The 17,971-nt window shown below is 38.3% G+C and overlaps 1 protein-coding gene across 1 annotated transcript; it reads left to right on the top strand.

Annotated features, from left to right (window-relative positions):
- The first annotated feature begins 8,670 nt into the window (after positions 1 to 8,670).
- LOC116912629 (submaxillary gland androgen-regulated protein 3A-like) lies at positions 8,671 to 12,519 on the top strand. Its single transcript, XM_032916747.1, is given in 3 exon segments — positions 8,671 to 8,724; positions 12,119 to 12,259; positions 12,262 to 12,519. Coding segments are annotated over 3 exon segments (453 nt in total).
- The last annotated feature ends 5,452 nt before the right edge of the window (positions 12,520 to 17,971 follow it).

Raw genomic sequence — 17,971 nt, 5'->3', positions numbered from 1 at the left:
AATTCTTTTAGACAGGAACAATTCTGGGTCAGAGCTTTTTACTGGGATGGCAACCCCATTCCTCCACTTGATGCCCTGTCTTTCTATTGGAACTCTATGAGGTCTCTATCTCCACTGTTGGGCATTTCATCTAAGGTTCCTTTCTTTTGCTGGGTATATTAGTATAGCTTGACCATAATAATCTCTTGGGATTTGGAAAGACTTGGTAACAGTTCTTCTGGATGTCAGTTTCCTATGAGTGTGAATTTTCCTTTATATGTGACTTGTAATTTTTTTCCCTCTTGAAGCTTTCATACACCTTCTTTGTTATATTTACTTAGCTTTAGCTATGTTATGCCATGGACATTTTCTTTTCTGTTCTTGTCTATTTGGTGTTCTGTTTGTCTCATATACTCAATAGGTGTGACTTTCCAGAGTTTGGGAAATTTTTCTTCAATTATCTTAATAAAGATTTAGTTTATGGCAGTGGCATGAGCTTCTTCTCCCTTACCTATGCCTATAATTCTGAGGTTTGGTCTTTTTATAGTGTCCCCCAGATCCTGTATGTTCCTTATGGTGTGACAGTGTGGTGTGTGTGTGTGTGTGGTGTGTGTGTGTGTGTGTGTGTGTGGTGTGTGTGTGTGTGTGTGTGTGTGTGTGTGTGAATGGATTTTTTTTATCTTTGACTCCTGACACTCTTTTTTCCTGACTGACCTATTTTATTTGTAAGGCTGTCCTTTGATGTCTTTCAGTGGATTATTGGATATTTTCAACTCCATCTTCCTTTCAGCTTGAGTTATCAATGTTTCTCCTTATTGAATTCTGCTCTCAAGCACTGCATTTTCCTTTTCATTTCCATCAGCCTTATTTTTGTGTTTTCTTAGGAATCAATGAGGTTTGATTCTCCTAGATTTCACTGAGCTAATTATTTTTGTCTTTTAAATACTTTGAGTTCTTTGATAATGCTGATTATCATTCATTTAAAGTCTGTGCTTTGGAGATCATCTAGGTAATTATCATTGGCAAATATGTCTACTTGACTGGTAGGTTTTAGAGAGGAGATATTGGCTTGATTTTCACAGACTTTGTATTTTTGCGATGAGATCTAAGCATGGGACTACTTTTGCTAGTTCTAGTTCTGATATGGACAGAGCAGGTTGGAGTAGAAGAGAGGATGTGCAGGTGAGTTAGGGTTCCATTACAGAGGCATCTGTCCATATTGGGCACTCCATGAACTTATTCAACACATTTTGACAAGCTGTGTATCTGCGATAGTCTCCATTAGTTTTCAAGGTTTTTGATGAGTGAAAGCTACATTTCTTTATAAAGATGTAGAGCTGGACAGCATAATGACAGTACCAGATGACACACCCACATGGTCAGGGAAATCCTACATAGTTCTGCCATCAGATGAACAACTGTAGGTGATTAATGACTGCTGGGAGGGGAAGAATTAATCTTCTCCAGGGACAAGAACTCAAATAGGCTGTGCAATCCCAAGCACTCAGCCATGGACACTTACATATATAAAAAAGCTAAATAAATTCAGTAGGTTATTTATATATATTAGCATATAAATAAATACAGATTGGATATTCATAGACACATGTGTATATTTCTAACAATAATAAACAAAGAAGAAATCATGAAAGTGGAAGAAGGCACCCAGGCTCTAGAAAGGGTAGAGAGAAGGGTTGGTGTACTGTAGCTGCAGTACTAATTATGAAATTCTCAGAAAAAAATAAGTTCAGGAATACTACAAAAGAGAAATATTGAAATATAAGTGAATTTCTTCGGTTTCTACAGCACGTTTAAAGTGAAATTGTATGCTTGTTTATATTCATGGGCTTAGAACATTCATTTTATACTCGAAGACTAGTTTCCTGCTTCAAATAAAGTAATCTGCTTTCTGTCTGAATATAAAGGAGAATTTTTGCTTTAATTATAGTAGAACAAAAGATGGTCCTCATAAATAATTACCATAATTATACGTTTTTGATAATAAGGATTTTATCTAATTCCATTGTCCTCCTAACTTTGGGTGCTTAGAAATTGCAAAATGGTTTAAACTTTTGCAGCATCTCTTCAGCAGAAAGGCAGAGGTGCAGGTTGTCTCTTATTTACCAGTTCTATCACTAACCACATCTTACAAGGCCAGATCTATACAATCCAGGGAGTGGGATCTTTTCATCCTTCTACAGAGTTTTTGAAACCATTATGAAACTCCTAAAGTTCAATAAGTACTTAGAAAAGCATTCATCTAAAAACTAATTGATATTTATGAATGATATAAAATTATCCCATTTATATAATTTTCCAATAAAAAATAATAGCTTTTGCTTCTAAATTTCAACAGAAATAAGAGTCATACCACAGTGCAAAAGACGACAAATATCGAATAAGTGTCAATGCACTGCTGCGTAAGTGTGCTAATCTAACAATGTTAGGAAAATACTCCCATCTACTACATAATTCTCCATCAAAGCAATAGCATGAATCTACTGTTCTGTAGATTTCCTGTGATGATAGATATCAGTTCTATGAAAATATTCTTGCAGAGAACATTAGGTATAATCCTTGAAAGCCAGGAATTGCCTTGAGTGCTCCTTCCTCTCTTGCTTGACATGTGCTTGTTTTCTTGGTGCTGCTCTAATACCTTTCTTCTTGCAGTCCTATCAGAAACAATCTGTCCTGACAGAGCTAATCCTCTTTCCTTCAGATGCAATGATCCATTACAATGTATACCACACCTGACTAAAACCCTTGGCTGATGGCTGATAATTCCATTAGCATTGAAAAAGAAAGAGATATTGATCCAGCCCCAGACTGAATTGTCAGAGGAAAGTTGTTTTCAATGTTAATTCTAACACATAATCACCCTCAGTGATGTTTAGACCTCTGGCTTCTCCTTAACAGATAAGAATAAAGTTTTGCCAATAAATAATTGGAGTTTTATACCTCGCTGTATTGTTAGAATATTTTGAAAGGCACTGACATTTGAACAACACAAACATTAAAAGCAGTAATTTTTTTTTTTTCGGAGCTGGGGACCGAACCCAGGGCTTTGCGCTTGCTAGGCAAGCGCTCTACCACTGAGCTAAATCCTCAATCCCCAAAAGCAATAATTTATAATCAACATCAGCTTGTACTTATTCATACAAAACCTGTGATTTCCAAATAATTTTTCACAATTGTATATAACTACAGCTAATCTGTATTTTATACCTACTAGGCAGCCCACAAAATGTAGAAGAAAATGAGGTCTATAAGATAAACACATTTTTCAAAAGAAGAGATTGAGACATAGTGAAATAGAAAAATGTTTTACATAAGATACATACAGCCCAACTAATAATACATGTTAGCCTCAGGCTTAAAACAAAATGTTTTATGTAAAATGTTAAGTTACTGCATCTTTGCAAGGATCAATGCTATTAGATGTATAGCACTTATTTATGTTTGAAAGGAGGCATGGAGCATGCAAAAGGCTTCCAAACATGAAATGAGCAGACTTCTCAAAGCCTGGATGAACCAAAACCACAAAGCTGTACTTTTCATTCAGTTTTTAAGTAAAAATAGTTCAGCCAAATTCCCCATAACTAAAAGCTGCATGTCATCAAATTTTCATCTAAATTCCTCAAGTTAATAGTGTAAAGTATTACATAAACTTTTTAAACACAACTTGTTATAGCTCTTGCTTCAGCCTTTTTTTTTTAAAACAGGGGTATTTTAAGGATTGCAACAAGGAAGAGCATTGGATCTCCCAAGGAAGAGAAAATAGAATGTATTGTAATGGTGCAACAAAGGAGAAACTGGAATAATATAATTGAATAAGAAGAGGATAGAGGAGGAGAAAGGGGGAGATGTGAGACAGAAAGACTAACATGAAAGGCCATTTAAAACCATACGAAAACTTACAAGTGTAGAAGCTTCCTAAAATACATACACGTACAAAAGTAATCTAAATGGAGTCACCAAACAATAGGGAAAACAAAGCCCATAGAGAGATGATGCCATTAATAAAATTTCCAGTGCCAGTATTTAGTTTAGATCTTGATGGCTTATTGACCAAGGGGCCATTGGAAAATCTAAACATCAATGCCTATTTTCATGGCTGTTGGTTAGACTCCTGAGTTCAAGGTCCTTTGCTGAAGGCAACATTTCAGTATGCCACCAAAGAGGTTGGGCTCACACCTAATAGAGGTTCTAACCCTTTTGACTAGCATTCAAGATATTAGAAGATACTTTGTATGATGCTAGAAAAGAAATGTAAACATGGATATCTCCTAGCTACAAATACTGGGACCTATAAGAGAGATTTACTTGCAAGAAATATGGGTGTCATGGTGGCACGAATGTTGTAGGAATAACCAACCACTTTTTGGCTGTATTTAGGGCCACTGTATTAGATAGAACCCATACCTAAAACTGCTAATGTGGTCAAGAATGTGCGGTAATATGGGTCATGGTCATAAGGGAAAATCTAATACTACTAGTCTAACGAAGGAACATAGCAATAAACAAACTCATAATTGCATACTACTATACCAATATATAAGCACCTCACCAGTCCTCCTTAGAAAGGCTTCCTCTCACAGTAGACTTGAACTAATACACTGACCTGCAACAGGACAATGTGCTGAGAATGAAAGACTTTGGAGCACTCATCCTAAGTAGGATGTCTTCATCAAAGCCTCCCTTCATACCCATGCAGAAAGATTGTAAGATCCAGAGGAGATTGGGGATTCCAAGAGAACAGGGACACACATCAGGGCTGACACACACATGAACTCAAGGCAACACAAGCAATGCCTACACGATTCAAGCCCAATAGATTCCTTGCACACAGACAGGGAGTGGACATGGGCCTCCATCACTACCAAGAAGCTATTTACAATTAATACATGATTGGTATTTTCTCCAAAAGTGTCTCACTATGTGTATGAGCCACACTTCAGGCTAGGCCCCACCCCAGAAGTAGTCTGACAACACAAAACTAACTCAATGGTATTTTGTAAAGTTTGTGTCCCACTTAGCTTTGTTTGGGTTCATTTGTTTTGTTTTTGTATTGTTTTGTCTGCTATGTCTTTTCCCTGTTTGATTCCGTTGGGAGTTTTTATTTGTGTGTGTGTGTGTGTGTGTGTGTGTTTGTGTGTGTAGGGGGTTGGTCTCCTGGCTGTTGTGCATATTTTTGGGTTTTTTGTGTTAAAGATGAGTGGGTAGGGAGGTTGGGAGGATCTGGAGAGAATAGAGGGAGGCAGACAATACAAAAGAATTTAGATCTTAGAATAATCATACAAAATAGAGATTTTTGTATGAATTCATATAAAATTTAAGAAACTACATAAGATTTTTTACTATTCTCAGGATGACTAAAATTATATTTCCTGTTATTTCAACTATCTAAAAAAAAATCTGAAACCAAGCACCAAGGGTTTGTGTGTGTGTGTGTGTGTGTGTGTGTGTGTGTACACATTTTTTATAATCATTTGCTCAGTTTGGTTTGATTGCACAAATATGCAATCATGGCCACTCAGTAGGCATTGTTAGTTTCCAGATCACCTAGACTGGTGGGTCAGTATCACTTGGGGTCACATATCAGACATTCTTCATATTAGATATTTACGTTGGGATTTATGACAATTATTAAGCACAGACAAAATTAACTAATGGTTGGAAGTCACTAAAATATGAGGAACTATATGAAAAAGTCAAAGCATTAGAAAAATAGAGGACCACTGACCTACGCTATAGTGGATCAGCCTGAGCAACGTAGTGACACACTGCCCCAAATTTAAAAAGAAAACGTGATCACAAACAAACAAAACATTAAGCCCCCTGGAAATACATTGCTCTGGGTTCACTCCCAGCACTAAACATAAACAGCTCTGCTAAGTCAACTTTGTGTAAGTGTGAGAATAGTGCATGAGAAGAGATGTGTAGAAACCCACCAGTTCAAAATTAAAATACTACTTCATCATTTTAGATTAACACTTAAAACTGAGGCCCACATTATCGAAGATGAGTCATTTGTTTTAGAAACTATGAGAGTTATTAACATATATATATATATACATATATATATATATAGAGAGAGAGAGACAGAGACAGAGAGACACAGAGACAGAGAGAGACAGAGACACACAGAGACAGAAACACACAGAGAGACAGAGAGACAGAGACAGAGAGAATTGTGTGAGAATGTGTTATTTTGCAATAGAGAAACATGCACTCAATAGTGATTTTAATGCTTTCTCATTTTTCTTACTAAATACTCTCTTACAATCACAGGAAAATTCAATTTTGTATTTATTTCATTTATTTTAGAAACTATGGATGTTATTAGCAAGGTACCCTGTGTGTGTGTGTGTGTGTGTGTGTTATTTAGTAATAAAGTAACATATATTCAATAGTGATTTTTAATTCTCAGTCTCAGTTTTCTTGCTAAATTCTCTGATAGTCACAAGACAATTCGATTTTTTAAAATATTTGTACTTCCCACATTACATTTATTTTAAGATGACTTAGGAAATACCACAAGATTAACACATAAGAAAAGATGTCCTATAAGAACAATCAGAATAAAGAATTTATCTCTTCTTCCTTAAAATAAAAAACGTGCACTACAGGTCCCCCTGTGTTTATCTGAAACACAATCACATTTCAACTCACTGTAAAGCTTCCGAAGGAAGCCTCACGCTCTTAGTGACTGAGGATATTCAGACATGGAAAAACTGCAGGAACACACTGCCAACTTGGCAAGGATGCCTCCTGTCTGTGAAGCATCAGTTCCTTTATCTCCCAACTTGTGTCTCTTTATTGCCAATGAAATTATCCTACAACATATATAAGAGCTGAGATGTCTGGTCCTCCGCATTCCACCACTCAAAATTAGCTGACCAGAGTGCTTCTGACCAGCACATTTCCCCGCTCAGAAGTTTCTCCAAGGTAGGAACCTGGGAGTTTGAAGCCCTTTCACTTCATGTTAAAAGTTGCTCATCCTTCAGAGGTAGCATTTTAATGGGTTGCTTATTAGATATTCTTGTTTTACTAGCTAGTTTTAAAAGTTGAAATATTTATAATGTGTAACTTTTAAGTTATTTTTCTAACGTGTGGCTCTTCTGTAACCATGGTAGTGCCCTGGACCATGCATCTAGGCTACCCAGAGTGTTGTCTCCGGGCACACTCGTGGCAGGTGTCATTCATCTCAGTTTTGGGCACTAGGCATGAGCTCTGTCTCCTTTCTTGTTCTCCCTCCATAGGCTGCTCCTGATTCCAGTCCCTTAACACCCAAGAGTCCCCTCTACCCGCTTTCTATGCTTCCTTTGAGCACAGCTGAAGTCTCTCAATATTCTCAAATGGACTCAAATCCCTCAGCTCTCTGACTTCTGCTTAGTCAGATTATGGTTCTTTTTTAATCCCACACAGCACTCTGGTCCTGGCTCCCTACTCATAGTAAACCAGCCTTAAATGCCCCACACAAGAGGGTGGTTTCGTAGGGGCTGCCATGCTGTATTTAAAAGTGTACACAATCAATGTACTATACAATTTTACAATAAAGACAGTGCAACTTAAAAAAATGATATTCTTGTTTCAATACTGCAAGAATAAGTATCTACATGAAACTGTGAGTCACCACATGTATTACATTTTGAAAACTTATGCAAGCAGCAGAAAAGTATTCGTGTTGACCACTTAGGATAGTAAGGCCACCAAAGTGCCGTACCCTTTTCTCCTTCCTGCACCTTTAACATTCTCAACAAAGGGCTATTCTCAGATGTATTTTGAAAGGGAATTATTCTAAAGTATACATTTGCAAATAATTTTGCTTGCTTTAAGCATCATATGAAATATAACTTAGGAAAACCCAATACATGACATTTGCTCATAATTCCCAGGGAAAAACTGTTCCTAAGATTCTTCCCAGGTTTGCACTAGTCAACTCCCATATTTACAATATCAGCAGGGTTGGCTAGAGGATGTGACAGACCACTGTGCAATGCTGTGAAGGAAGGATTCACACAGTCTGGCTCCAGAAACTTATCACAATCCTTGAGATAACTGAGAAGAAAATAGACCTAAATAATTCTGTTTGGTTCTGTCCAACTTGCTGATTGAACACAGTTGCATAAAAGAAAGCAGATTTGAGAACTTTCATTGCACACAAAATGACCCAGTGTACTGTCAAAACTTGTCTATTAAGTCATTCTTTGATCTTTGCTGTATTTAGTAGGAAGACTTCTTCCTTAGCTATTACATGTCATAAGAAATTAAGCATAATCAAGTTAAAGTGGTAGCATCTCAAATATGAATTTACAGAAACTTGATGCTGTAGAACTGCGAGTTTAAAATAAAACAAAATGCACGAATAGAAAACATCCATCTCTAAATAATCAATGTTAAGCCAAAGCCTTCTTTTTTAGATCTTCTGTTGCTCAGACTCTTCAAGGACAAAGGTGTGGCACTGTTCCTGCATCAGCTCACAAGACAAAAATGAAAATTAGGCCCATCATTTTAGAGTCAGATGTTATGACCTGACAATATTATGCTGTTAATACTGAGTCCAAGATAAAATTCAGGGTTATTTTAAAATACGCTGCACAACATATAGACCATGTTCCGACTAATACCATTTTGTTGTATAAATGATGCTAACCAGTCATTGTGCTTCCATTCAGAGGCTACCAAAAGATGAAGCCACTGTATTTGGTGTTTGGCCTTTGGGTTCTCATAGGATGCTTCCTGGTGAGTATCACAGGTCCCTTCCACAAACCTTCATGCTCTCTTCTTAACTTTTATGTCAGATATTTTACCATTATTTATTTGCATTTCCTAATATAGACAAACTACAAGTTACTGATGAAATGCCAATCAAGTAGTTTAATTTCCATTTTGAAAACCTATTTTAATAGTCACAGAGTTTGCAATAAATCATTAGGAAAATAACAGATATACCCCCAGAAAGTTTACTACTGCATAATATTCAGATCAATATCAGGATGACCAAAGGGAAATACGGATATGTTCAGCTCATTATTAAGTTGCATCAAAAAGAAAAATAATGTGAACTATTTTTCCCACCTTTTATGCCTAGGTAACTAAAACTAAAATTCTGAATGACCTTGCAAACAGTTATCAACATTTAAAATGGCACACGTTGTAACCAATGTCTGACATGAGTGAATGAAGTAATAAGATAGAGAGAGCACTAGTAACATAAATGCATCATGAAATAATATAGTTCATCGAAAATATGAATAAAAGATATAGGGCATGTAGGAGGAAAGAGACAAACAGGACTGTGAGGGGCCATGAGGCATGAACAGGGCACACATGCCTCATCTTTCCTACAGAGATGCAAAGGAAGAATGAGGTCAGAGTAAAAACAGGCAGTAGAAAGATCCTGGGGAGCAAGGTCTTTAAGTAGATATGATGTTAAATGAGGTTCATTTTCTGAGGAACGTTTTTAACCAAATACATATCAGAAAAAAATGAGAGAGGCTAAGAGCAGGCAAAACAGAACTGAGGAGAAGGTGCAAAGCTCTGGGATGGTGTTGGGTGACTGGACATAGGTGTGGTCATTTTCTAAATGAAGTGTGCTCATTGAATGAGGTGACATACTGTTACAGAGTAAAAGGAAGTCAACCCCCCAAGGAACAATGGAGAAGTTGTTCCCTGAACTCATCAGTGACTTTACAGGCTGCAAGGCTTAGACAGTGGAGTTCATTGCTACAGGCTGTGACCTTTTGGTGAAGTAAGAGGGGGTCATCTGCAGGTAAATATGGGGTCTCAAGTTGAGGTAGAAAGCTGAGAGAAAGAAAGAGAGAAAGTTGGTATCAAGGTGGAACCTTACAAACTTCTACAAAACTGGAAAGGGCAGACAAAAGAAACTAGAGAGGATTATAAGGCAGTGCCTAAGGACAAAAGTCTGGCCATAAACTGTCCTTGGCATCTTCTGTGACTGCTCACAAAATTAAACTTGAGGGGACAAGTTTTTAGGGTTAGCTTGAACTTTAGAATTGCAGAAGGCAATATGTCAGATGACAAATTAGGGAAAGAACTAAACAAATAAGTGAATGAATGGGGATTCTCTCCAACTTATGATCTAGAGACAAGCTGGACTTAGGATCAGCAGCACAGGAACAAGAGCACATACTGTCCCTCTACTTGACATGGCCCTATATGTTCTAGAGTCTTCCCACCTCATTTCAAAGACTTCCCTGACACTGAAACAACTCTTAACATTTCATCTCTCCAAAGACTCCACCTTCCTAATGCATTTGTTTCCGCCAACGCCTTTCAGCTGTGATTATTTTTAACACTGAAGCTTAAGAAACTTCACTAAATTTAATTAGCATAGCAAACGAGACACTAAGCACTCACCAAGGGCTGTGCAAGCACTGGCTAGGCCCCTAGGCAACATTAAGTCACTTACAGCAAACGAGAGCTTAGGCATGAATCTCAGTACCACATGACAAACTTTGGGACTCCAGGATTTTGAAACATGTATGACTGTCATTTTCAAAGGACAAAACCCAGAGTTTTAGTCTTGCAGTGGGAACATGACAGAGGCAACAGAGGCAGAACTACAACCACAGCATTTACACTTCAAAGAGGAGTATTCTGCACACCTTTGGCCTATATTTGTAACACCTTGTATTGTAAATTCTCTGTCTATAGACGCACAGGAAGCACATCTGTACCTAGCGCCAATGCTAGGTTTAAGATCTTCCTTCAAGTAAAAATCTGTAACATATTTTTTAATTTATTGGAAATAAAACCCAGAACAATCCTAAGCTCTTGAATTACAGGGACATTTTTCTTTTCTCTTTTCTTTTATTGGATTTTTTTATTTATATTTCAAATATTATTTCCTTTCCTGGTCTCCTGAATATAAGCCCCCATTCCCTCCTCCTCCTCCCCTTTCTCTTTAAGGGTGTTCATGATTGAACTAAAATATATCATCCTGAGTGAGGTAACCCAATCACAGAGACATTTTTCAATCCTGGATGGCAACTACTTCCATTTGGGATTGATTTCAGTGACCATGTCTACTAAAACAGCTTAAGATTTTTTCCATGATCTTTTCTTTCCATTCAATGACATCTGAACTTTCACTGATACCTTGTAGGCTCAGACCAAAGGGGAAAATATATTCTCAGAGTGGTTTGAGGATATTTTTACTTAGAAACATGTAACCATTTTCTGTTTCTGCATAATAAATTACCACAAGTTAGGACTGTAAGAAGCTTATTGTCATAGCAAAGTCTATGCTTGGCCTAGACACGTCCTCCTTTCCGGTGACTCAACAGGCAGAAAAGGAACCTGGAAGTCAATTCCATCCTCATCCCATGGCCATCATTTCATACTTCATAAAATTCCATCCTGCATCATAGTGCTGAGTGGCTCCAATTTTGTTTAATGTTTAATTAACATGAAGTAACAAGCTTCCGTGTAGGATTTTCATATTCCAATTGGGTGGGCTTCCTTGATCTCACACTAGTCTCCCCCAACATAGATCCATAATCTTCTTACCCACATTGGACTAGTTTACTCAATATCATTCTTTTTTCTTTCTATTGCATCCCCACCAGTTTCCCTTCAAATTTATTTTTTTGATTTTTAAAAGAAATATAATAGGAAACTTTCAGAAATGCAGGTGAAACTGGTAAAATGTAGTAAGCACAGTAACTAATGCTCAGAAGACAAGTACCATGTATTATCTCTTCACTTCCTAGACTATAATGTCAATGAATGTATCAAGATCAGGGGAAATATGGGTAAAGACCAAGACAGTAGAAAGGGGCCATGAGAAGAGTCCCCGTTTTTTTGCAGGTCATGAGCCAGAAGCCACTACCATCTAATATAGCTAACTGCCATCTACTTCTTTCTAGTGCAAAGAACCTTTACTATAAGTCAATACATCATTCCCTACAACATGAAATCTCTAACATCTTCTGTTTCCAGAATTACAGAATTTGTTTTAAAAGAACATAAATGATAAACTCAAGACATCACATATCTTGGGAGAACTGGACTTTTAGAAGCCACCTTAAATTACACCTAGCTCAGAAAGTATATGTGCTAATAATTCTGTGAAATGTCTAACTTAAAATTGTTTATTTTCCTTCTCCCACAGTCTGGTGAGTGTCACAGAGGCCCCAGAGGACATGATCCTAGACGACGACCACCACCACCTCCTCCTCCTCCTCCCCCTCCCTTTGGTCCAGGAATTGGTCAACCACCCCCTCCACATTTTGGTCCAGGATTTGGTCCACCCCCCCTCCTCCTCCTCCTCCTCCTCCTCCCCCTCCCTTTGGTCCAGGATTTGGTCCACCACCCCCTCCTCCTCCCTTTGGTTTTTATCCTCCTTATATACCACGTCCTCCACACCATAGACCTCCAGCCAATCCTCCTACAAGGCCTCCTCCAAGCAATCCTCCTTCTCGACCTCCTCCCACAGTACAAGCAAATACAATACCAGCTGCCAATATCTCTGTAACTACTGGTATTGCCCCAAATTCCACTAATAATTTGTAGAGGTGGTAGCGATTAATAAATTCCATTTGGCAGCCAGAATAAAAATAAACCAAAGCACTGTGAAATTTGGGAGCAATAATCTTTAAAAGCTTAAGAAACAACCTTTACCCAAGAATTATACAAAATGACAATAAAGAGCTGAGCAGCATTATACAGCATCTACTGCTGTCCTCATTGTGATGACCATACTACCTACTGTGTTACTGGCATAAAATTAATCTTTCCAGAAACCTAACGTTGTTCTAGAAGGCAAAGTGGTCATTGGGGAAAATACAACTGTAATGTGCAATCATGAAAACAGATGAAAAGAAAATAATATGTCCCCTTGAGTGTCACCCATCAAATAATTACTAATCATAGAACATGGTGGTATATATCCACACAGCATTTCCTGAAAATTAATGGGTAAGGTTTCTTCATTATATTTAACCCAACAAGGGTTCTATATCCATGGATTCAAACAATTTTTGCATGAAAAAGACTCAAAACATACAAAGGATGTTTACTGAGCATGATCTTTTCTACCATGATTCCTTCAACAATCTACTCGGGGCATTTATTAGAATATAATTGACTTTTGTTTTGTTCTATTTGTATTCTCTTTGAAGACTATGCTCTTTTTTGAAGAGAAAAACTATCTAAATCCACACCTTATGAAACTCTAAGACGTTTGGGGAAGCAAATGAACCTAAAAGGGTCTGGGAACTCAGAACACACTAACTACTTGGCCTAAGCCAATACCTGCTTCCTGTTCTCTTGGAAATTCAAACCCTTATCCTTCACTCCTAGGTTCATATCTTGTATATCCTCCAGCTCTCCTTTTCTCTTTTGCTTCCTCTCATCCTAACCACCCAAGTAACCAGCACTGCAAGCCACCATCCGACAATGTAGAAGCTACTTCTGCTCCTACAACTATGGTTAACATCACAGCCATTTCTGCCACTTCTATCAACAAGCGTATAGATGCCAATGCCCTCACTCCTCCCAGGAGCTTCCAGCTTGATACTTCCACAAATGGTGTGGCATCTGAGACTATCTCAACTACCAAAGATGACATGCTCCAACTAAGGCAGGAGGGAAAACCCTATATGTTTCTGATAACATCATTCCAACTTCTACAGACAGTACTCTAGCTGCTAAAAGTAACCATATTCCAATTGCTACATAAATTATCTCCCACAATGCTACCAGAAACATCATGCAACAAGTATAGATTTTATCACTCTTGCTGTGGCTGGCAGCACCACAGACAGCTAGGATTCGCTACAATCTAACATGGTCAATATATCATCATAAAAGAAGATAGGCCAAAACTTAGTTTAAAAATATTCCAACGTATTTCCTAACTAGATTTTCAGATGCATACATACTCTATGTGTGAGGTATTTGCATACATGTGTGCTTGTGTAATAATAGATTCCTTGGCACAATCAATGAGAAGAAAAGAGACCCATTATATTTGACAAATTCTAGACTTTAAAATTCACAGCCATTTTTTTCTTTATTAATTTGTTATATAAGTAATTGTATATGTTCCCAATACCCCATTGCTACACACATCAGGGATAACCAATAGGAAGTTCCTGACCCCAGGAAAGCCAGAGGCTCCCAGGATACAGTGGAGATAACATTAGCTGAAATGCCCAACAAAGGGGAGAGAGAACCTGTAGAAACCAAATACACATGTCAGGCACAGCCCCCAGTTGTAGGAAGGAGCCACCCACCCTTCTAAAAATTTTAACCCAGAATTGCTCCTGTCTAAAAAGGGGCAAAGGGTGGATCACAGACTGAAGGAAAGGCCATCTACAGACTTCCCCACCTGGGAATCATCCCATATGCAGACACCAAATCCAGACACTATTGCTGATGCCAAGAAGTACTTGCTGAAAGGAGCCTGATGTCTCATGAGAAGCTCAGCCAGAGCTTTATCAATACAGATGAGGATACTAGCAGTCAACCATCAAACTGGTCACAAGGACCCCAATGTAGGAACTAGGAAAAGGACTGAAGAGGCTGAAGGGGTTTGCAAGCCCCATAGGAAGAACAACAATATTAATCAACCAGACACCCACCCCCCTGCCAGAGCTCCCAGGGAGTAAACAACCAACCAAAGAGTACACATGGAGGGACTCAGGGCTCCAGCCACATATGTAGCAGAGGATGGCCTTGTCAGGCATCAGTGGGAGGGGAGGTCCTTGGTCCTGTCAAGGCTTGATGCCCCAGTGTAGCAGAATGCTAGGGCAGTGGGGCAAGAATAGGTGGGTGGGCAGGGGAGCACCTTATTGGATGCAGGGGGGAAGGGCTGAGATGGGCTGGTTTCTGAGAGGAAACTGAAAGGAAGGATAACATTTGAAATGAAAATAAACAAAGTAACCAATAAAAATTTTAAAAAATAATCGTATTTGTAAACATAGTAAGTATATTTATATAGTAATTATAATGTACACAATTTTAACTATAAGAATTATTTGTTGTGTTAGGGTCCATGCACAGTTCATTCCATGACCTGCCAACAATACCTAATGCAATAGATACCCAATTCTCTCAAAGTGCCATGCTAATGACTATAGCATATGCATATCTTCCAGAAAACATTTGAAATTCTTAATAATGATAATTTTATTTTTTTACAATTATAATCACCCCATTTTCACCTTTTCCTTAACTCTTGCCACAGCTTCCCAAATGCCTTTCTTTGATCTCTGTAAAAATTCATGACCTCATTTCTTATTAGCTGTTAGAACATGTATTCCAAACTATATAAAAACAACCTCCTCAGTCCCTGTAATGCAGCTTGTATGTACATGATGTCGGGGATAATAATTTGGGACTGATTATCCAATTAGGAGCAAAATAATTTGTCCACCCTTGGCACTCTTTAGATGTCTGTACTTCTTTGTCTAGGATTGAGGCTTCATGAGATTTCCCCTTCCATGTTAAGATGACTACTGATGTCATCCTTTCCCAGGTCCTGCTTAGATGGCCATGTTGAAGAGACTTCATGAGTATAGCTTCTCTGATGTTTATAAGAAGCCCAACCTCACAGAAATCATCGGTTCCTCTGGCACTTACAGTCTCTCATCTCCTTCTTCTGCAATGAGCCCTGACTCTTAGGTGTAGGAGCTGTGCTCTTTAGGTTCCAGATGTGACTGGGCAACACGCAGGATCTTGTTCTCTGCATTGTGATCTATTTTGGTTTTCTGTAATGATCTCAATCAGTTAAAAAGTAACAATTTTGATGAAGGGGAGAACTCCACCAACCTGTGTATAGACATATTAATTAATATACATTAAGAATGTAGTTGAGGATTACTGTGCCTTACTAAAGTGACGGTTATAGGTTCTCCTCCAAAACTCTGAATTCATAGCCTTTGGTAGTGGACTAGATCCAGCCTCAGGCATGACTGCCATCTTGTAGAATGGGTCTTAAGTCTAGCTAAACTCTTGGTTACCAAGGTACATAGAGCACGATTGCACCCATAGAGTTACAATGCCACGGTGATCATTGTTGTGGTTCATAGGCATCATAACTGGGTAAGAGTGTTGGGTGCTCAGTGAGAATGGCTAAGATCAAAAACTCAGGTGACAGCAGATGCTGGCGAGGATGTGGAGAAAGAGGAACACTCCTCCATTGTTGGTGTGATTGCAGACTGGTACACCATTCTGGAAATCAGTCTGGAGGTTCCTCAGAAAATTGGACATTGAACTGCCTGAGGATCCAGCTATACCTCTCTTTTGGGCATATACCCAAAAGATGCCCCAACATATAAAAAAAGACACGTGCTCCACTATGTTCATCGCAGCCTTATTTATAATAGCCAGAAGCTGGAAAGAACCCAGATGCCCTTCAACAGAGGAATGGATACAGAAAATGTGGTACATCTACACAATGGAATATTACTCAGCTATCAAAAAACAATGACTTTATGAAATTCGTAGGCAAATGGTTGAACTGGAAAATATCATCCTGAGTGAGATAACCCAATCACAGAAAAACACACATGGTATGCACTCATTGATAAGTGGCTATTAGCCCAAATGCTTGAATTACCCTAGATGCCTAGAACAAATGAAACTCAAGACGGATGATCAAAATGAATGCTTCACCCTTCTTTAAAGGGGGAACAAGAATACCCTTGGCAGGGAATAGAGAGGCAAAGATTAAAACAGACACAGAAGGAACACCCATTCAGAGCCTGCCCCACATGTGGCCCATGCATATACAGCCACCCAATTAGACAAGATGGATGATGCAAAGAAGTGCAGACCGACAGGAGCCGGATGTAGATCTCTCCTGAGAGACACAGCCAGAATACAGCAAATACAGAGGCGAATGTCAGCAGCAAACCACTGAACTGAGAATAGGACCCCGTTGAAGGAATCAGAGAAAGAACTGGAAGAGCTTGAAGGGGGCTCGAGACCCCATATGAACAGCAATGCCAGGCAACCAGAACTGCCAGGGACTAAGCCACTACCAAAGACTATACATGGACTGACCCTGGACTCTGACCTCATAGGTAGCAAATGAATATCCTAGTAAGAGCACCAGTGGAAGGGGGAAGCCCTGGGTCCCTAAGACTGAACCCCCCAGTGAACTAGACTGTTTAGGGGAGGGCGGCAATGGGGGAGAGGTGGGAGGAACACCCATAAGGAAAAGGGAGGGGGGAGGGGATGTTTGCCCGGAAACCGGGAAAGGGAAAAACACTCGAAATGTAAAAAAAAAAAACTCAAGTTAAAAAAAAAAAAAAAAAAAAAAAAAAAAAAAAAAAGAGTGTTGGGTGCTCTTCTCCCTTGGAATATTGCATGCTACTCTGGAATGATGAAAACTAGTCCCCAGAGAGGAAATGGTCAGATCATTTTAAAAAACAGACACAGAGTAAGTACTGTGAGAATAGCTGTGTTGTTATGCAGAGGAAACTGGCAAGCAGAAAGGCATTGTCTAAACACTTAAGATCCCCAGAATACTTGTGATACTTACAAGCTTAGAACCATTGAAAATAGACTCTGCAAAGGTGGCATCTTTGTTGTATATAAAATTATGATGATAATAGCTACAACGAAGAAGTAAAAATTTATACTTGCCCTCAAACATATCATATCTAAATAAGGTATGTGTTTTTAAAATTGTGGGAAGAAAATGTTAACTTCTTACAGATCTATATAACTATCTTAATGAATATGGAAAACAATATTTCTTCTTGTAATGTGATATTGTCAAGAGTTCCTTAAATAAACTAAGTACTATTTGTTCTGTGGATCATTTTATTTAAAGGTATTCTAGCATTTGATGTGTATTTGATAGGATTTCATATATATGGAATGATAAGCTACTTCCTAAGCATGTGCATGGCTTTAAGACTTTCCATAGTGTCCCAAATTTTGTGAATGTTCCATATATATATATATATATGAATTTATGTATATAGACACATGTGTACATTTTCAATAATAA

Source organism: Rattus rattus, chromosome 11 (genome assembly GCF_011064425.1).
Source record: "Rattus rattus isolate New Zealand chromosome 11, Rrattus_CSIRO_v1, whole genome shotgun sequence".
Taxonomy (NCBI): Eukaryota; Metazoa; Chordata; class Mammalia; order Rodentia; family Muridae; genus Rattus; species Rattus rattus.
The sequence above is the reverse complement of the archived record's forward strand: the minus strand, read 5'-3'. Positions and strand labels throughout refer to the sequence as shown.